We start from the raw sequence: 22,329 nt of genomic DNA on the forward strand, positions 1-22,329 counted from the left end.
ATACAGAAAGCGGATCACTGCGCGTGCTACAGCTGACCTTCCCAATGGACATGCCACTTTCGTTTTGGTGCCTTAGCGGTGACCCACGGTGCTATACCGAGCACAATTTATAAATTCCGCTGAAACTAGAAGGACGCGCGCTCATTTTGGTGCGTATAGTTTGGGCGGCTGTACACGTTACAGCGTATGGAGACGTAACCAACACGTGGAAGCTTTGACTTTGGATAACATGGCTCCAACACCCTCAATGCAACTCTGAGGTCCCCTCTAACAGCTTGCACTGCAAAACAGCGGAAACATGCAACTCACAGCAGCAGTTTGTTCATACTGAGCCACCAAGAACTGCAGCTGTCGTCGGTGCTACGCGACCCGACGAACAAGCTGCTTTTTCGGAACGCAAGCAATCAGTAATGCGATGCGAAATACTTGCGCATTGTGTAAAACCGCCTGCGCAACCAACACCAAGGTCGTTTCGTCGCGGCGTAGTAGAGTTGGATCGCGGCGGGTGCTTAATTTCAGCAAGTTAACTTCGATACGTGTGCTTGTGGCGAAAGTTGCTGAGCTTGCAGAAAACTAATACTACGCATTTCAGCAGGTTGTTGGCTGGCGATATATCAGCAAAGCGAAAGCTTTCGCTGCGCTAGCTTTATGTCGCGGGGAAGGCTCGCACATTGTTCAGCTATAGAAGCTATTTTCGTCGGCCGACCTCCAGCAGCTGGCCAGATAGACAATGTCACACGGGCGAGTTATGCATAGGACGACCTTTGCAGCTCGCTCGTTATCTTTCTCGCTAGACACTTTTCTTCACGCGCACATTAAAGACACATTTTAGAAATTTTACTACTGAAGAAATAAATTTGAAAAAAAAAAAAAAAAACAAGCAGCACCACCCTGTGCAATTTGACATCTCCGTCGTCAGCTAGCAAAGGTGGAATCGAGTACGGACTTAGGCAAGTTCGCACGTGGTAACTGCAAATCTTAGCTGCCAATAGCAGACGTTCAATGGTCTAAGTGTAAAAACGTCAGGGCGCTATGGAAGCGACAACAGGATCGGCCTCTTATCCGAGGCTTCAGGACTAACAAGTCACAAGATCACGGCCAAGAGAGAAGGTGGCGGTATACTAAGGTCCGAGCTTGAGTGAGTTGGACGACGGTCATTACGACAGCGCAACGGTAACGGCAGCACACAGGGGAAAAAAGGCACGCAGCTGACAAGGTGCTCAACATGACATCGTTCTGTTCTTTTAGTTCGGAAGCCTGCGAGGTATGTTCACGAGTACACATGCATTTCTTTCGCGCAGGAAGTCGCAAGAAACGGTACGAGGGTCCTTGTCTCCAACTTGTTCAGCGCATGCAACTGCGCGGGTGTTACGCAACGCGTAACTGCGTGCACCTCTACGTGTCGCCGTCTTTCTCGCGCTGCCATCGCACCCCCCCCCCCCCTCCTCCCCCCCGTCACAATGACCCACTGATACTCGCCTCCGACTGACCAAACCTCGGTAGAAGAACAAAAGGAGCACGCACCTTCACACTTTTTGCAGCCGCACCCGCCATTACACCCGCGAAAGCGGCTCCATCACGACGTCCATCTATCTTCGCCTCCGGAGCAGTATTTACGGCAGCGAACTATATAGACCTAAGTCTACAATTCGGACGGGCTATTTCTCGCAGAGCGCGCGGTAATGACGCTTGTTCAGGACACTCCATGCAACCGATGCGGATAACAAAAAAGCCCGAGGAGAACAAACCAGGAGCGATAAATGCGGGGTCAAAGTAACGGGACAACACCGTATCCTTCAGCCGCCGGCAAAATGAAAGATCACACTCAGTGAAACCTCTCGCGAGAAGGCGCGCCGCAGCACGGCGGTTTGTTGGCCCAAAACGTTGGCCTCGGGCCTGGCAACCGCGCCGCCCGCAGGCGTCCCCGAGCATCAGCCGTCCCGAACGACATCGCTTTTTAATGGAGCGCATCGCGGCGGATAAGCGGCATTGTCTTTCTCCGCCGCCACCGCCGCCGCGCACGCACAATGGCATACGCCGAGCGCCAGACCAGTAAGACTGTACACCTATAGAAGCTGCAGCTTTTTTCTTTATCCCTTCCCCTTTCTTTCTTTCCTTCTTTCTTTCTTTGGCGAGCTTGTTTAAGAGGAGACAAAAGCAGGTGCGTGTCGTGATTGTCCAAGCGCTTCCTCCGCGCCCCTTCGGATCACTACACTCCGACCCACTGAAACAATGCCGAGGCTGAAGGCGGTGCTCTTGATGGCCTTAGGTCACTCGGTGTGCCTGGCCTTGTTCATAGTCATAATTAAACACATTTAAGCACGAGAAAATATGATACGCATGATACGCCCCGTATTGGCAACAGGAGATTAAAAGATGATTAAGCTGAGGGCCATGTGCTTATTCACTATTGCTGCAGGTACTTTCCGCTGCTCGCAGTCACCGAAGAAATACGCGGAAGTAGCCTGTAGATACGCGGCCCGAGGCATCACTGCATAGATTACAAAGAGCCACACAGTATGATGGAGTCATGTATTATATTGGTGTAATACCGGTGTCACACGGCCACTATCGATCGCGAATGTCTCGGTCGCGATTGACTCTTTTGCTGCGGAAGGGAGCCAATCGCGATCGAGAATTTCGATCCGGATCGGGCTCGATCGCTATCGGAAGTGGCCGTGTGACACCGGTATTACATAATATTAGCGCTTGCACAGATTCAGTAATGTGATTAAACAGTATTCGCTGACATGGCACTGTGTTCGCATTCCCCGTTTTCATTGTTCACCAGATCAGACGGACTCGAACATTTCTGCGCTTAAACGCCAACAATCTATAAAGTGCCCAGTTGCCTTCATCCTATCGCCCTGCTGGTACTGCGCTCTCGTTGTGCTTCGCAAAAGTAATTTATCGCTAACTGTTGTAATAACAGTTTTCTAAACGAATAAGCATCCTGGGTCAGCGCGGTATCGGACGCGTATACGTTATTATTCTGGCGCCAATGCAACAATGAAAATGCCAGAAGAAGAAAAAACAGATTTCGACTATACTTCACAAAAGACAGAGGTTAAGTACGATCAACTGATACACGTTAACAATAGAAATGCACATGCACGTACGCCAACTAAAGTCCAGCTTGCTATCCTAAGGCGTGTCCTTGTTCATGCCTTCGTCAGGGTCGCCCGATCCAGCTTTCGGCGCGAGATGGAAGAACCGATCACGTGATCGCCTCGTGGGGGAAGCATGCGCCGCGTTCCGCGCAAAAGGGAGACCCCCGGTGGATGCTCCAATCATCATGGCGTCTTTGCGGGGTGGACCGCGGTATGCCCGGTGTGGCTGATATGACAGGGACTGCGCGACTTCGCCTGAACAGTCCAAACGGTTTCACCCAATGCGGCAGTGCGACCCCGAGTACCCAGTACGATCTATAGGGATCGTATAAACAATTCGAGTCCAATTAACAGTCTAAACACATTAAAGCACTACGCGGCATCAGTGAGGCAAACGATAGCCCAGCGCATTGATCTCGAAGATGGAGTGTGTGCATCTATTTGTGCCGAACAAACATTCCATTAAAGGTATTCACGAGGTATCACGCCCTACAAAGCTCTTCAGCGGGCTGAGAACGAGGGACTCCGTATTGGAGGACTCCGGTGTAGTTTTAACCTTCCGGGTTGTCTCCCCTAGAGTGCCCCTATAAATCTAAGAACTACACGAGCCCCTCCGCAACCAATTGCAATGCTGCAGTCACGGTCGGGAATCGAACTTGAAACACCGTGTTCAGCAGCTGAACTGCCGTAAAGGTTGAGAAACCGCGGCATGCTCGATTACCGCGAGGAAAAAAAAAAGCTCATTAACATTTTCATTATCGATGCAATACGCGTAAACTTTCTCATCGTGCCTCGCATGCCCCCTTCGTATCAGCCTATTATAGCGCGACAGGACTGGGAAACTTTTTTTTTTCATTGTACTCAAAAAAGAAAAAGAAACATGAAGCGGCGACCACAAAGTCACCGTCGTACCGTATTCGAGGGGTAAGGTCGGGGACACACCCGAGAGATCAAATCTGCCTCACCCGAGAAATCTGCATATTGATTACGCTAATTTGACTTATCCCGCGACCTTGACATATCCAATGTGCTTCTTAAAAAGAAAGAAAACATCTTCCTCTGCAGAGATCGAATTTTATTGCTTCACCGTTGAAATAACAAGCGGTCCACTTTTAGTTTAGAACGAGGCTTGCTAAGACATGGGAAACGCAGAGGCGAAAGACGGGTGGTGAATTGCTCTGCCTGCACCATCTTTCGCCGGTGACGTCACTGGGATTATAGTTCATTGTTTATCCCTCATGGCGACACTTGCCAGCTCTCTTTCAGATCTCTGATAGTTTTTTACGCCATACCAACTTAATAATAATAATCGCCAGTGAAGAATAACTACACTAGATTCTAAAACAAGCAATGGCTCAACCTATAGAAAGTTTCGAGAACCATACACGCTCACAGAAGACGCGGTCCACGCAAGCAAAAGAAAACAGCCGGCTCGTGCGTTAATCGTTATTGCCGTTCTCTTTTTGCGCTTCTTTCTCCCATAAAATATTAAAAATTAAATTGCGGGGCTTAACGCATCCGGAACCGCAGTAGTGGGTTATGAGGTACGCCATAGTGAGGGACTCTGGATTAATTTCGACAACCTGGGGGTTCGTTAACGTGCACCTAAGTCTAAGCACTCGAGCGTTCTTGCATCCCGCGAATTGAACCAGCGACTTTGTGCTCAACTACAGAATCAACGTCATGACTACTGAGCCACCCCCGGCACATGCATCTCACGTTAAAGACGAACGTCGACCAAAGAAATCCTTCGCAGATGTATGATAATCTGACAATTGATACATCAAAGACAGCTAAGCTGCGTGAGCGAGTTCTCACGCCCTTCGAAAGCAGTAGGAGTCCGTTTCACTGAAAACAGCCGCAGTTGAATGCATGCTGCTGCGTTCGAGCGCGGTCGTGGCTAGCTTTTTTTCTTTTTTTTTGCAAGTATGGCGATGGCTCCCACGCAAGCTGCGCTGCATCACCTTGGCGTCGGCTCTCACCGCCGCAGCCGGCGTCGTACGAACTCCTATATATATATATATATATATATATATATATATATATATATATATATATATAGCTGACGTCAAACGCGGAGCCGGTACAGGGCGACGTGAGAAAAAAAATACGGAATGACTGGACTAAAAAAGAAAGCGCGTTCACACCTTTTATTTTATAATTATTGCTCATTACGTTTCAAAAGCGAATTCGGGGATCCGACACAATTTGCGTTACATTTACATATGATACGTACCACGCCGTCACACGTCGGCATTATTCACCGCCGAGCGAAGAACCGTCGAGGAACTCCAAACTATAGTCCGCCTCGCACTTCTGTTGAGAAGAAGGTACTGCAAGCCCTCCTGCCCTCCCTCCCTCCATGCAAGGTTAAGTACGAACTCCCGCTCCGAGACAGGCTAGGCCCGGGACAGACGAGAACGAAACGAGCGAGCGGCGGCAACAATGAGGTGGAATTAAATACCGGCCCGCGCCAGCACGCGCCCGTCTCAAAAACAGCGAGGAACGAAACGGCGCTTCGTCCGCCGAGGTCGGTGTCATCTCGGGGGCAGCAGTGCGTCTCCTCGGAGCGTGCCTTATCGCCGCGAAAGACAAACAGGAAAGGTCGAGCAGCTGCCGTCTTTTGGAGGAGCCGCGGCAACAAACAAACGGCCGTCAGCTTGGCCGCATTCCATATCGATGGCGAAGTAGTATATACCTACTTCGCCACATCAATCGTATAGTCCAGATGAAGCTCCGGTATACGGCCTACCTCAGTTACGTTTAGTGACGTAAACAACGCAATTGGTGTGTTATCGATAAGGCGTCATAAAATTCGTGCAGAACTCATCTACACGATGGCTATCCATGCAAGTATATGCGCATACCCGAAACGCGTCATGTATCAGGCATGCACTGCATCCGGGTTCCTCTCTCGCGCTTCCCTGCGTCCCCTAGCGGCGCCACCGTGAAGTGGTGCATACACGGTGACCCAAATCGGCATCAAATAGGTTCATTAGAGCGGTACATATCCAGTGGCACACCACCCATGCGAACGGCCCACATTTCTAGACTGCACAAGCTTCGGGATAGGCCCACATGTTTACGCTGCAGTACATTCGGGATCGGCCCACATTTTCGCTTAGACAGTCAGATATCCGGAAAGAAAGATATAGTCGGACAATGCCAAGAATGCTATTCGTATTAATAGTAAAGTTTTCTGCGTAACTATGCGTTACGTACCGCGCTATCGCTTAACATAGATTAAGCCGAAGTTCGAGTGTCCGCGTATGCGAGCCCAACTGTGCCGACAACCGTGAGTACGAGTAACAAATCGTTAATGATAACACCATAGATGTGACTGTATACTGTATATGCACTCAGTATAGCTACAGAAGTATAAGTGCAGACGTTTACGCACCCTATTAAATGTTTAGAGTGCATGCGTATATATGTCCGCTATACAACTAAGCACATATGCCTGAATACTCGCCTGCCTAGTTATTTCAGAAACTCGAGGACGCAACCAGTTGCTAAGACCACGAAAGTTCGTGTTCAGAACAGAGCCAGTACTTTATTCGAAACGCGTGGTTTCGGGTCTGCTGACAAGTTACTTTCGGAACATTCTGAATATATGGAACAGCCAGCTTATTAACATGCGTTGCATTTCAGTGAGCGCAGCTCCTAACTACTGACAAACCGTATCTTACGAGTAGCTATACTGTCCGTTCAAATGCAGTACACATAAAAGTTTAATTTGTTAACATGCAAGTCATATATTTACGCACAGTTGAAAGGATTCACACGCTAGCACTGTATTTTAAAGATATCCCCATCCAACGCCCATACTGGAATCTATGTGAAAGGAGGAGCGATAGAGAGTTGACAAAGGAAGCTCCGCTTAAAAAGAAAAAAAAAACGAAATAACAAAAACTTTTTCAACGTTTTGAACCAGCGCAGGGACATTGTAATGGAAAGATCCCGATTATTTTGACCACATGGGGAAATAATTTTAACGTGCACCTGAAGCACGGTTAACGAGCATTGTTACATTCCACCGCTGCATCGGAATGCGGACGCCGCGTTCGGGAATCGAACCAGCGACCTTGTGCCCAGCAGCACGCCGTAGTCACTGAGCCACCCCGCGGGGGCGTCGGTACCGGACCCATAAACTGTGACGTACATTGAGAAATTTAACGACACTGGCAGCGCAGCACCTAAAAAGTACGCAATGACGTCAGCGAAGGTCGTCTTTCTTATCGACCTATTTATTATATACCATTCAGGGGTGGAGTGTTGTGGTCATTGTCAAATTCCGTCATCTTGTATAATTCGCCATCTGTTCAGTTCTGATTGGCTCACAATGCTCTTATACGGCCTCTCTGATTGGCTCAAAACGCCGAAATAACACAATATGACGTTGTCCAGCTATAGACGAGCAACCTCAGGTTCCGGGTTCGTGGCCGAAGCTCCGTCGTGCTAGACACGTCAGGGGCAATCGAATCGCTTTACTGCGTCTTTTCTCTAGCGAAGGGCGACAACGTCGTCGTCTTGCTTGGTTCGGTGAGTCAGTGCGCGCGTACAAGAGGCCGCTGGGAAAAGCGACCCCGGCCGGCTCAGGATTGGAGGCTAATTGCAGCGGCCCGATAAGGACGAGATAAGCGGAACACGACCCTCGTATTACCTCGACGGCGATATCGTGCAACGCTCTGCAAGCCGGAGCGTGTGCTTCCCGCACCGTAAGAGTATAACATTTGACATCAATAATAGTTAACGTTACTGCATGCGGTTGTGAGGATCGGGGTCAAGCATTCCGGGCAGGAGCGCTAAACCTCTTCAAAGCTTGCGCTGGCAGCCTATTTTATCGAAAGCAACAGCTACTGTTGTATAGGTGAGCCGTCAATCGCACTGCGGACACCGCAGAATATCGATTCTTGTGCACCCGTTCTTGACGCACACATGTGTCATCCCGTGATATTGCGGTATACACTTAGTGCGCACGCGTGACAAGATAGATGTAAAAATATACCTACTATTAATCCGTACAATGAGTATATCACCGTCTCCCCTTCCCTATGCCTGCGTATATTTTGTCCTTAATAGCTATGCAAGACAAACTAGCCCAACCATTAGTCCTTAGCGTTTGACAAGTATAAATGTTTGGCAATACTTACAATGAATTTTAATTTCGATGCTGAAGTCGCTCTCAAAATGCCACATCTGGCGCCGTCAAGACTGTCGTAACACCATGACACAGTGTGAATTTTTCTGACGTCGTGTAGCAATAGGGCTACGTAGGATGACGTCACTCATAAAAGAATATAAACACGAGTGCCGCACGCGTTTCTGCCAGCTGCGATCGCGTGCGGGCAGCTGCAGTAATCGCAGTAGCGGAGAGCGAGTGCGTATGTATCATGACGTCAGGACGGATCCCATCTACAGCGTACTGTACCCTTGAAGTATTATTTTCTAGGGTTTGAACCGCTTGTACCTTCATTTGACGCAAGAAAAAGTTAGTCGAAAAGACCTTTTCTAGGAACTACTGGCGACTCACAAATTCGCCAGCTGACAACAGGCGCGGCCTATTGGAAGGTCAGGTGCTGGAGTAACTGCACTTTCTGCTACTACACTTCTGAACTGACACGATAGTCATCCGCCTAACCATGAAAATAACTAAATCAACCAACCACCAGTGTACCGTGAATTGGGTGCACGTTAAGGTTCCCCAGGTGGTGAAAGTTATTCTAAGGTCTCCCACTACGGCGTGCCTCAATCATATCGTGATTTTGGCGCGTAAAACCCAATTAAAACAAAAAAATATCAGTCAACCACCTATATCTTTCAGTCAAACCGACTGACCCTCTATTCATTGAACACTTAAACCGATGAAACATACGCATATATATTCGAAATGTAAGTACTAAGGCATGCACCATGAATGACCACGTAGTTTGGAAATGAGTCGAACTTGCTAACGATGCGCCCCCCCCCCCCCCCAAAAAAAAAAAAAAAAAAAAAACGCAGCAGATGCTTGAGTCACATACAAAAGTGAAGGTCGGCGACCGGAACGATGAAATAGATTTGTTGCGTTTTCAGGACGTGAACTTTGTCAAATACCGATACGGTTGCCAGGAACTCCTATCTCTCACACACACCCATTATATATATTATATAAATGGCAAAAGGTTATCACTACAACTGTTTTTAGACCGCGGCTAGCTTTCCACCGTTCTTCCTGAACGTCTTCAAGAAATCCAGTCGTATGTCGAGACTCGTTTTGAGGGGACAAATTCTACGATCCGCGCTCGCACAAAACAAAAATAACCTCAAGGATAAGAAGAAACACCAACGAAAAAGAAAAAACAAAAGTTCACGGGCGAAGGTTAAACGGTACCTTGCTCCGGAAGCGGCACTAACGACCTACCCGCCATGGAAAGCGGTTGTTGACCATTTTTACACAGCAATACATGAATCACGCCACAAGACAAACAGCGCTTTTTTTTTCTCTGATGTTTTCCCCGAGTAGTGATATATAATGCCATTAGAGACGTCACATTGCACTCAGCGGCTATAGAGCTGAAATTAGGGGCTATAGCTCAACGAGCCTGCTGACGTCACGAAAAGAAGGTCGACCGCTAAAAGGAACTACTGAATGGCCTAATGTGAACAGCGGACGAACGGAAACCAAACGCGAAAATTCGTACCAGCAGAGCAATATAGGAAGACTGCATGTGTTCGAAACCCGCCGTGGTGGCGTAGAGGCTTCGGCGTTGCGCTGCTAAGCCCGAGGTCGCGAGATCGAATCCCGGCCACGGCATTTCGATGGGGGCGAAATATAAGAACGCCCGTGTACCGTGCATTGGTTGCCCGTCAAAGAACCCCACGTGATCAAAATTAGTCCGGAGTCCCCCCACTACGGCCTGCCTCATAATCACATCGTGGTTTTGGCCCGCAGAACACCAGAATTTATTAACTGCATGGGCTTGAAGCAAACGCCGGACATACTTGATCAGAAACTTCGAGGTTTAACACCATGCTCTATCTCTAAGGGAACATAATGTATAGTATTATATACAATTTTTTTACTTGTATTTCCTTGTTCATGTTTGAATGGTTCTGGTCGTGCTTGTCAGTTCTTTAAGGGAGTGCAACGCATAGAGCGAGCACGGCACACATGATGGCGTGCCACGTTTTGCACTATAATTAACTGATTGGACTTAAAGTTCTGGAGCTATACGAGCAGTATGAGGGAAGCACTAGTGCAGGGCACCGCGTTAAGTTCGACCACTTGAGGTTCTTTAACGAGCACGTATAGATCTAAGGACGTGATAGCTCTTACATACTGCACGTCCCAATAAGAATACTGAGGGTGCGGTGGAGATTCGAACACCCGAATTAGTGGTCAGCATCAGAACGCCGTAGCCACGGAAACACTGCGGCGCGTATATGTATGTTCTCGCTACACAATGCGCTATATATAAAAAAAAATTAAAAATGCGAAGGACAACTATACAACCGCATTTTTTTATATGCCCCGTTAGGGGGAGAATTTTGCATTGTCGTAACCACGATGGTCAAGTGAGACACGATGGTCCAAGTGAAACAACCGAGGCAGCTGATGACGTCAATTAAGGCCAAGGTAATTAAGGCAGGTTTAATTAAGATAGAGTTCATTACGGCACACGAACCCAGGGCCATTGGTGGAAGTCGAACCCACGCCTGCCTGTGTTAATTGAGACGAATTAGGACACAGTTAAATAAGATGGGGGTAATTAAGGCACTCGACCCCACGACCTTTGGTGGGAGTCGAACCGTGTCTTCCTTTGGTGGTCGCAATGTTCCCCTTGAGATATATATATATATATATATATATATATATATATATATATATATATATATATATATATATATATCATTTCGCACTACCGCCGGGATGCGCCCGTCCATGCTCGGAAATCGAACGTGCTATACTTCCTGGTCAGCAGCAAAAACAGCAGAGCCGTGAAACCGTTGCGACGGTTCAATGTGAAAAACAAAGGCCGTGTAGAAACCAAATGCTGCAGAAGTGATTATCGGCTATACATATAAGCCCATAGAGTACACGTAAGCAGCAAAAATCTACAAGTCGACGCAATAGTATCCGTGGAGCAAATGTCACAGGCTATGGGCGCAGGCAGAGCGCGATCGCAGCTGCAGTGACGTCACGTACCGAACACCTGCGCGGCGCCGTATCGCCGGCTGATCCAATGTAAATATTGGCCCTTTGTACGTGCAAGAGCGAGCGAGTCTGCAAAGATTGGTGACTCACAATGCCTGGGTCTACAAAGGTAAAGAAAACTTAGATCTCGGAGGCCACTTGGAGCAGAGGTTACTGAAGGGGGGGGCAGTGTGTTTGTATCGGCGACAGTTTAAAAGGCACATTAAAGAGCAAAATAAGCCGAGCTGCATTAACTATTGGCATATTCGAGTGGTCGTTTCAGAGCGCTCTGGCCGTGCTACAAAAGTGGCGAAAAACAACTTTAAAGCCGTATTACGACAGTAACCGGGTATGGAAGTGATGATCCTGCATTGTTATCATCATAGGAACCCGTTTATGCAAACGGTAACGCTTAGTAACTGTTTTACATGACCTTTGTAGAGCTACCAGAGCGCTCTAACACGACCACCCGAATATGTCCATAAGTTACCCTCGTACAAAACCGAAAATAGCACTCTTACCGCGGGAGAAGAGGCTCGGTGAGCCACAAGAAAAAATGGAAAAAAAAAAAAAAAGCGAGAACGAGAGAGACGTATGCCGACGCCATTCTTGAATTTCCCGCATCACCTCGACGTGACGTCATGAATTTTGACGCCGTCTGCTGGGACTAGGCAATTTTGTATGGTATAGAGGGACTGCATTGTAACCTAAAAGAGTGCAAGGTGGATCTTGGCAAGTTTCTAGACTTGGCAAGTTTCACTAAGCCAGAACGGCCCAAATACGAAAAGAAAAAAACAAAAAAAAACTCCAAATCTATGACGTCACACTGACGTACCAGCGCTCGGGTTTCGGTTAGAAATAAAAGAAAACCGGAATTGGCCTTCATTTTCTATTTTAATAACAAGCCGGTTACCCCAAATACGACGAAAAAAAAAAGTTTCGAAATAATGCTTCATCAGACTAACCTGATTTAGTGTTTCCATTTAATACCCATTTATAAAAATGTCGGGAAACAGCCTAAAGAGAATCCAGAATAAATCCGTGGGCACAGAGGTACTTAAACGTGGCGACCGTGATACCGCAAGCTTGCATCGAATTAGTTTTCGATAGTAGGATTCCTTCATAAAACGTCTAGATTAAGCTTTATTTCTATTTCTTCCTTTTTACGCGCGCGATCCTGCTTTCATGAAATCCACGGTTACACGCATAAGTCCACTAAAACAGAACACGCGATTTCACGCTAAACTTACATTTACACGATTTCAAACACAGACCTGCTGTCCCGAACGCTATAGTGAAGAATGACTAGCTAGCGCTTCGGCGTCCCTATAGTCTAAGCTGCAAAGCTACAGCAGGCGAATGCGGGATATATCCACCCTGTGAACAAAACTGTGCATATCCTGCGATTGTAAATTATACTCTCGGCGTGACAAACGCCCGCACACGCAGGCAAGAAATGTTAGCCTCAACTCAGTGTTTCTAACAGGGATCGGAAGCACAGACAAACAAACAAAAAAAAAGCACACGATAATAACTTAACATAAAATATGCGATTAATCTAACGCCCCGTGAATAACCTGGCTCGACGGCAACAACAATCGCGCTTTCAGACGATAGCCCGCCAATCTTTCGTGAATTGCCAAACAGACGAGGAACACCGCCATTTGGTAGCACTTATCTGTGCCGCAAGCAGTAACGCATTATCCATATCGACGGCATCACGATGCAAAAGCAACGAAAGATACGCGAGAACGCGACGTTGGGAATGAACACCATTCGGGTGCTATCGTATCTACCCTGCGGATGAGAAAAAAAAAAAAAAAAGTGCTCTGTGCGGAGCACAATGCATTTTATAAAGGTCAGGACCCAAGTCAGCTGCTGCGAGCCCCTGTAGTCATAAAAAATAATTCTGTGGTTTTACGCGCCAATACCACGATCTGATTATGAGGTACGCCGTAGTGACTCCGGAATAACTCGGACCACCTGGGGTTCACCTAAATCGAAGTACACGGGTGTTTTCGCATTTCGCCCCCATCGAAATGCGGTCGCGGTGGACCTGTAGCCCTGCATCCTTTAATTGGTGTTCCCGTGATGCAAGGAAACCAAGAACTAACTAAAAAAAAAAACTAAAGAACTAGCTTTTTTTGGTAGCTGCAATGGCAAGAACAGAGGTATAGTAGGTAAGGAAGGCTACAAGTTTACCGACGACCAGGACGGACTTCCATCGTCGCTCGAGCGGCTGATCCAGCGGCGTCGCCGGGAAGCCGTTCTCCAGAGACGTCATATCCGCGTCGAAGACGACGATCGCGCCGAATACTCCCACAGGTGGGCGAAAGAAACAGTACCACCACTCACGCACGCAAAAGGAAACACCGCATCCAATCGCTACAATGCAACAGGACTCGCTTTCTTAGCACACAGCCATTCCCGCACCGGTAGACTGCAGACGCGGCTTTCGGGACACCGGTCTGCGCGCGCGCGCGCTGCTACGGAGGGAGGGATTCCGGTCGCTAAGGGCACAAAACCACCGCAAAACCCCGCACGTCGCGTGACATCATCGCGACAGCCACGACGATTGTGGAGGGAAAGGGAGGCAGGTGAACGCGAAGCCGAGACAAGACAAAAAGAGGAAGCCATTGCGTCGCAGAGCGAGACAAAAGCGCGCCCCAACGGCGCCGAAGTGAAACGCCGGGATACCGGAGGACACCTCCGCCATCGGCACGGGGAATGGTGACGCGTGGACGAGAGATTAGATTAACTCCCGCAATCAGCGCGCCGACCGACGAACGTCGCAAGGTGAGAGCGCGCATTATATAGTGCGTCTTCGCGCCAAGTTCGGTGCACTGCTAACACCGCGACACCCCGACCTCCTAATCCACTTCCGGCGGAAGGCGAATATAGTCCAGAGAGGAAGTTATATCCACTAAAAAACAATAATTAACGCAATAAAAACGTCTTCAAACAAATAATAATAGGCAACATCGAAGCCATGCGATCTGGTTCATACGGAACAATCCAATACAGCACACGCTCCTAAAATAAATGTTACACCCTTTTTGGGGCTTATCTCGTCTCCCAACAACTGTCGTCGTATATCTTACGTGCAATTTCTTCGACGCTAAGCGCCCGGTATTTTCAAGTCACGAATGGCAGTATAACCGCGACACAGCTTTCCTGAAAAGGAAAGTAGCGAGCGCAGTGCTAAATCACGTATATGTACGCAAGACGGAGAAAAGATAAGGCCCAGAAGCCTTTTATTTTTTTTTAAGTGTGCAATACACCATTTATTCTCCACATTAGTAAATTTGCGTATAGAGACGTGGCATATATGGGTGGTAAGGGGAAGCTTCTCAACAGGACAGGCTCCTCAACAGGACAGGCTCCTCAACAGGAGAGAAGATCGTAGAGTTAGTAATTGCCGCGGGTGTCTCATATATATATATATATATATATATATATATATATATATATATATATATATATATATATATATATATATATATATATATATATATATATAAAGAGACACCCGCGGCAATTATATGAAGTGTTATGCTCAGTTCGGAAGAGGCAACGGACGCCATACAATGATCACTTATGCATGCATGGTAAAAAATAGAACAATAAGTCAGCATTTAAAAAGGTTCCCTACCCTCGAAAGTACAAAACTGTCAAAGAAAAAACATAAAAACTGAGTAAAGGGCAATAAGTATACGTGATTACTAATTAGTAATAGAGCGCAAACATTGATACAAAGCAGAATGCGATGTTGCGCTAGTTAGCTCATGCTTGAAATGTGGTTCTGGTGCAAGGAAATGTAAGCAGAATGAAGAAAGGATCGAAACAGCGCCCTTTGTGTATGGCGCTCGTTCTGTCCCTTCTTTCCGCTTTTTATTCCTTGCGCCAGAACCACATTACAAATTTGTATATATATTATATTTTTATTTTTCGATGCCATAACATACAGTGACCTAAACCAAATGTAGTAAAAGAAAGAACAGAGAAAAGCAAAAGCTTTTCCATCAATTAGTCTCATTCAATTAACGTGTTCAGAAGAAACGTCAGGTTTGTTCGTATACATTTGTGAGGAAGTGGTTTGGGTACAGCTTGGTAGTGCATTCCACCGTACAGCGTCATAGAATGTGCACTTCATTCTCTGCGAGTCTCTTGCGCGGTTGCAGGCGATCAGGGAAGAAGGTTTGAAAGAGCCAAGGAATTCGTTTCTTGCATATAAACTCACGCGGCGAAGGGTGGCGGGTAAAAACGTTGCCGCAAGACCAAATTGTGGGGTTTCACGTCCCAAAACTGGCCAATGCATTATGAGTGGGTCCACGTGGAGCTCTTTTGTAAAGTCCACCCAAAGCACGCCACACGAGCACTTTTTTTTGCATTCCGCTCGCGTCGGAATGCACTGCGGCCGGGAATCGATCACACGACCTCGTGCTCGGCAGCAAAACGCCATAGCCAAAGGTGTCACTATACGGTGAGTTGCGTTACAGCAAAATAATCGATTCGTTCAGATTCGGCCTTTTCCAATATGAACGGTTTTGCTTACCGTGTGACGTCACTGCGCACTGTGCCATGTCGTTATAGTTATAATTCCCCTATGCGTATATCTTTTTCCATGCAAACATGCCAGAACCGGTGTCTCCCTTAAATGTCCATGTGTTAGCGTGGGCATTTGAACAAGGTAGCGTTGAATGGGGTAGCGCCGCATTGAACCGCTTAACCATTTCGGACAAGCCTAGCCTACCCCTTACAGGTTGCACGCATAACTGAGTGCCAAACCACTTCGGATAGTATATATATATATAGTTTGTCTAAGATAACTAGTTTACGCTACGTCAACGATTTCCACAACAAGGGGTCCTTCCGTATGGCGGATTTAGTGGCTTCCATCTAGATAAGTCATTGCTCATGTAATGACATGGCTAAAGTGTTAATCACCTCGTGATACGTGGGCCTATTTGCTTGCGCGTAGGGAGGAGAAATGATCCGGCGCACATATCCGAGATTCCAGAGCGCTTCAGCGAGCGAGACAAATCACGTCACTGTGTAAATGCTCGTTCACAATATAGGCCGACGCAACAGCGATTTTGGTGTGCCGACTGCTGACGACAGCGTTTTCCGTCCTGTGAACCGTGCTGTCGCCAACAGTCGGCAGACCAAAATCGGTGTCGTGTCGAACCAAGTGTGATTGAGCCTTAAGTTGGCTGCACGACACGACTGTGCGAACGACACTACGCTGGGAATTTAACACAGACTACGCGTTCGTTGTTTCCCACATACCATCATCACCTTATAACGATAGACAAAGCTACGAAACAGAGGAAATCGGCGAACACTGCGCTGAACTTCTGGCATTTCGTTATCCTTCGCGTGTCTGACGTCACCGCGTGGCTATTCTTGGCACTGTAGAAATCCGCGATCTCCCGTTCTTTAATTAGGCTCAGGAGCATTCCCGTCCTTCCTGTCTTTCTCAAGAGAGAGAAAGAAAGGGAAAGAAAGACAAGGAGGTTAGCCAGTGTAGATACCGGCTGGCTACCCTGTACTGGGGAAAGGGGTAAAGGGAATAAAAGGTCACAGAGGAAACAAATTTAAAAAAATGAAGTAGGATTCTCAAAGGAGGGAAGAAAACCAGGTGAAATTCGACCAGGTACGAAATGGCACTCCTGCAATGCACGCTGCACAGAAAGTGTGCGAGCGCAGCGCGCGTGAACGAATGCTGTAGTAGTAGTAGCACGTGAGGCCGTGAACCGACGATATAGAAGGTTGCGCGCGTCCTTCGAGAAAGATTAGATTGTCGACCAAGGGCTCGCTCGGTCGAGGATCCTCCACGCTTGACGAGGAGCTCGTATCACTACGCACCGTACACGCGAACATCGCAGGGGAGGACGCGAAGAATGCGGGCTGCAGCGTCCCTGACACAAGGGACACAACGCGGCCCGTCGGAAGAAGAGCCTTCGCGCTGGCAGGCCGTCAGGGTAACAACGCTCGTAAAAATAACAGCGTGCGTCAAGCTAAACCGGCGCCGATTCTCACACGCCGCAAGCGGCGCCGGACAGGCGCCGCCGCCGCTCGATGAAATCGACACGGAAGCAATTACACGCTCGGCGAGCCCGCGGAGCACCGCACACAGCATTAACGCCTATGCGCGCATGGAGCAGTATAGATGCGCACGCCGGAGGCAGCGACGCCGCGGCGTAAAGCGCGATGCGTCCGCTTATAATCCACGCATTGTGAGGCCGGTTAACCCCGGCGAGTAACCTACATTGCGCGGCGCGGAAGAATGAAGTGGGAGGGGGAGCGGACAAAGTGAGATCACCACCCTTGCTCACTAATACTGTGCAGTGCGGCGGAAGCGATGAGCCATGCTGGGGTGACTAAATTCGGTGCTGCAGAGAAAGTGTAGTGCCCCGGCTACGGTGTATAGCCCCGGCGCTTCTGCCGCCACTAGGCACACGTACTATCGACCAAAACAAGTTTACGGACCAAGGGATCTGACAAAAAGCTGAATATCTCCGCAGCCTCAAAACGCAGACTGATATTCCCCTTTCCAGCCTCTACTGGTGCCTGCTAACAACATTGTGATGTACGGTTTTACTGGCTACTCCTAAAGGTTGCTCGGATATTTAGCGTTTTCTGAGATTCCGGAGTCCGTGCACTTTTTTGGTCGATAGTACGGTCGCAAAGACGTGATGTCGCTCTCAAAGTCTGCAACAAAACGTGCGATATGCGGTCTCTCGTCGTCAATATTTGCGCACCGCCCCCCCCCCCCTTTTTTTTTTTTGTTTTACGGAGATAGCAATTATATGGACAGTCCAAGCCCATTTCTGCCATCGCCGTCGGCGTCACCGTGAGGTTCCGTATAAATTTGTTTTGTCCGACTTTGCGTTCGTTTCTTCAGTTCACAGACGCCAGTGACACCGAATCGAGTGAGCCTTAATGACGAGGGACCACAACGCAGGCCACTTTACAGAAAATAGCACAGGCGATGTGTAGACGCGAAGAAACACGTGTCACTGCGAAGCAGGCTTCTCAGGCGATATAATTTTTCGCGAACGCCACTAGAGGGAAGAATGGCGCTGCGATCAATCAGCTACCCCGGGAATTACGGGTAATACACGGATTTGTCTAATATTCATGCTTGCGGCTTGAGAAGTTCTTATGGCGAATAATTTGTTACGCTCTAACTTTGTAAATATTCAAGCAATCGTAGCTTTCCAAACACAGAAAGGCACATGCGTAATAATTGCGAATTTTTGTCTTTATAACGCTATACATTCAGCCGAAAAATGATCAACGTGCAAAGTCGCAACGCCGTTTTAAGCCGGAACGGGCGACGTTCAGGCAAATCCATGCAATATCCATTATCGCCATCCAGGTTGCCATAGACCGCCATACTGGCATCTCCGGCAGTTAGGCACTCAGACAAGATGAGGCTGCAGTCATTTAGCCTCCGCAAAGGTTTCTGCACCGTTTTCCCCAGGCAAAGTAATACATACGTCGGGTTATATATTTATAAGCCTCGCGCACACACGTACACAGCACGGCATACAAAGTGGCGATAGGGCCACATTCCTTGAACCGCGGTGACCGGCAGGCGACGAAACAATGGCTCTGGCAAAACACGAACTCTGCGGCGAGCAACACGTGTTCGCGGGTGCGATCTCTCTCTCGCTCGCTCGGCCTTGCGGGAAAGCCGTCCTCCTCCTCACGCGAGTGTCCCATCTAGCGCGGCGTGAGAACACGAGCGTCCAAGACGAGGAGGCCACGCGAGCGATCGACCGCTGCATCTGACGCCGCCGCATCGTCAGATGCGGTGGACTGCCGCTTAATTTACAGCCAAGGACGGCGGTTAAAGACCCGTCCGCGACAGCCCGTAATGCCGTGTTTGCAGACGCGGTTCTTGTAAGTGCGCCTCATTGGAGGAACGAGTTATTCCGATCGTAAGGGTGTAACACGTGGTGTACACTGTTAAATATAAGGAAGTACGATAAACATGGGATCCGTGTATCGTCGTACTTCAAAAGCAGACAGATCCAACGCACGTATTGGAGTCTACGTGAAGCGAATCGTTCGTTAAGCGGTTAACAAATACGATTCGTAAAATATCACACGCAACGTGTAAACGCATGCAATGTTCACGTTTATCCATCGCACAGGCCGCAAATTTAATGTAGTGTAGTGTTTACGGTTATGCATATGCACTACATCGCTCACGAGCTATGCCGAAATGCGAGCAGCAGTGGTATGCAAAAGCACACTGCGAGACGACGACGCAGTGACGTCACGAAGGCGATGTTTGTCGAGGGCGATATAGGAGCTGTGCACTCTTAAATAACTTCCCACCCTTTGGGGCTTACCTTGTCCCAGAACAACAATCGCCATCTGCCTTGCCCGCGTTTCCTTTTCCGTTTCTTTGATTTTTCTCTCCGCTGTTCCGTCCTACTTTTCCCCTTACCCTGCAGTGCAGGGTATAGCAAACAAGAATCTTTTTCGGGTTAACCTCCCTGCCTTTCCCATCCCGTTTATCTCTCTCTTTGGAAAACTCCACGCTTGCTACTTTCCTGTCGAGAATGCTATGTCACGCTGATAACTCGCATGCCGATCGTAACCTGAAAGTACCGGTAGGCAGGATAGAAAATTAAATTATGGGGTTTTACGCGCCAGAACCACGATCTGATTATGAGGCACGCCGTAGTGGGGGACTCCGGAAAATTTGGACCACCTGGGGTTCTTTAACGTGCACGGTAGGCGGGATAGATGACGATTATCGTTGTGGGACAAGATAAGTTCCAAAGGGCGCAGATTTTTTTTTTAAAGAGTACGCGGGAAGAAGTACGACGCGGAAGACCGTGGTAAGGTTGACTATCATTCGCCCGTTTCATTCTCGTCTCTTTAAGCCTAATGTAAACTGACACGCACGCTCTCGCACGTGAACGCGAAACGTGACGCACGTTGGCTCGAGAAAAGTATGCGTGCAATTGCGGCCCCATGGTAAGAGCATCTGGATGCTGTGATGTGAGGTAAAGGTTCGATAAACACCGTCGGACACGAATTCCTTTACATCCTGTGTGAAAGCTACTCTGTAAGACAGCAACGGCGGGGGACCACAAGAAAATTTATTCACCCGTATAAGCGCACGTAACACTGTGGTGCGTACCAGACAGGTGCATATATTGACAATATAACGTGTCTTGCATCCAGTACATCGTACTCGATGTAAACAAAACAATAGAAGCAAACAAACAGTAAATGGTATTCGCTTAACCAACACTGCCCAGTACCGATTTCACATCAAGTTAAGATTACAGCAGCTCGATAACAGTGACAAACATTTGAAAGAAGCAGACAGTAAAATCTTGCAACCCGCATGTCCTAGCTCTCGCGCTACTGCCGTGGTCGCTCAAGCTGTCTCATTGCCTTGAATCAAATAACCGTTCAGAAATAATTACAATATATAGTAGCGCAGCTGCATGAAGCACAAAGTTATTTCGTCGCCGCATCCTTTTTTTCTCTCGCTCTCTCTCGATCTTTGTTTGTTTGTGTGCGTGTGCGCGTGTTGTGTTATAAGCAGCAAGGGACAGCCACAATGTGGGTTTTTAAGGCGTATATAGGCTAAGCACTGAAAAATTAATTCGGACATTATCAAGCCGCTTAGTAGACGTGTATCAAGAAATGACAGGCATAACAAGAAGATATATCGGTCGCGCATGTATTGACATTTTAAAGACCGTATTTCCTGGCGAGTTACCTCCACCACGGTCGGTCTAGAGCACGCATCTCGCGCTGGTATCGGTGCCAGTGTTAACCACCGTGCGGTCAGGTGTACCAATGGTATCGGTACAGGCGGTACCATCGTGTGGTGGTACCGGCGGTAAGGGGAGCGCTCTTGCATTTTTCCCTCGTCACAGCTAGCGTTTTGAGCATTATTATTTACAGCGCGAACGAATCAACGGGGACAAAGAAGACGAAACACGAACCTGTCATCACTTGATTCCTATTCGAATCGCTCCCACTGATTACTAGGTCCGTGTGCGATTTTAGCTTGTTGGTACATGATTTGAGTATATTGAGTAGCGCAGGGCGAACACCGACACAAGTACGATAAGGACATACGACAACACAAGGCGTGACGCGACGGAGTGACTTGTGTTGTCGTATGTGTCCTTGCGTAGGTGAAAGAGAGAGACATTCTTTGAGATGTAGGTCGCACATGCACGACGTGCCGGTGATCGCACCGCGCTACTCAATACGAAGAATGTCATCGTCCAATTCTACGCGCACGTGACACGGTGCCACGATCACTCGGTTCGCCATTCGCCTCGGTTTTGAAAGTCGCTCTTCGCACAGCCGCAAGCGTTCTCTCCCAAGCCGGCAACGGGCACAGACGCGGAAGTGGTGGCATGTGCGCGCCAATTACGTGCCAACGCTTCCTCTTTGGTCGCCGTCGACGCCATGACGCCTCCGGGCGACGCACGCCCGCATTGCGAAGCGACTCTCTTCCGATGAGAAACAAGCAGCCGACGGACCACATCGTGTCGAGAGGACCCCGCGGGCCCGAACAAACGATGCCTGGTGAGCCGAGGAAAAGGAGACCCCCCCACGTAATGAGGACCGCAAGACAATGGACGCGCATGGTCGTCGGCGCCACCGTCTTCGATTGATAAGCGACGACGTCGTCGCAGCGTTATGCGGCTAACAGCATAAGGCGGTCGCGGATGAAGGGTCGCAGCGTTCCGCCACGAACCCCGCGTGTGAGGGCGAAGTCGTCGTCCCGACGCTCCTCGATAGACCGGAACTGCCGAGCCACGCCGCGAGCGACGAGGTTGACGGCATAGTAGCAATGATGCCACGGCGTGCCGAACCCCATCGCCACTAGATGACGAAATGCGGTTATCAGAAAGTCTACACTCCAGCAAGCAGAATCATGCAGTATTGACTCATTCCATTCATTCATTCATTCATTCATTCATTCATTCATTCATTCATTCATTCATTCATTGCAAAAGGGCAGGGCCTGCTTATGATTTAACATAA

The 22,329-nt window shown here is 48.4% G+C and overlaps 1 protein-coding gene across 2 annotated transcripts in view; it reads right to left on the bottom strand.

The window, feature by feature from the left end:
* Positions 1-22,329, bottom strand: part of LOC119433187 (rho family-interacting cell polarization regulator 1) — a 131,415-nt gene that overhangs the window by 70,524 nt on the left and 38,562 nt on the right. The window contains exon 1 of one of the 2 annotated variants that reach the window (XM_037700331.2): positions 13,489-13,816. The exons of the other annotated variant lie outside the window; for it this stretch is intronic. Within the exon in view, the coding sequence (XP_037556259.1) occupies positions 13,489-13,570 (82 nt within the window). The 5' untranslated portion in view covers positions 13,571-13,816. Of the gene's footprint in view, positions 1-13,488; positions 13,817-22,329 lie in introns of those variants that run through there. 2 annotated transcript variants of the gene reach the window in all.

Source organism: Dermacentor silvarum, chromosome 11 (assembly GCF_013339745.2).
Source record: "Dermacentor silvarum isolate Dsil-2018 chromosome 11, BIME_Dsil_1.4, whole genome shotgun sequence".
NCBI lineage: Eukaryota > Metazoa > Arthropoda > Arachnida > Ixodida > Ixodidae > Dermacentor > Dermacentor silvarum.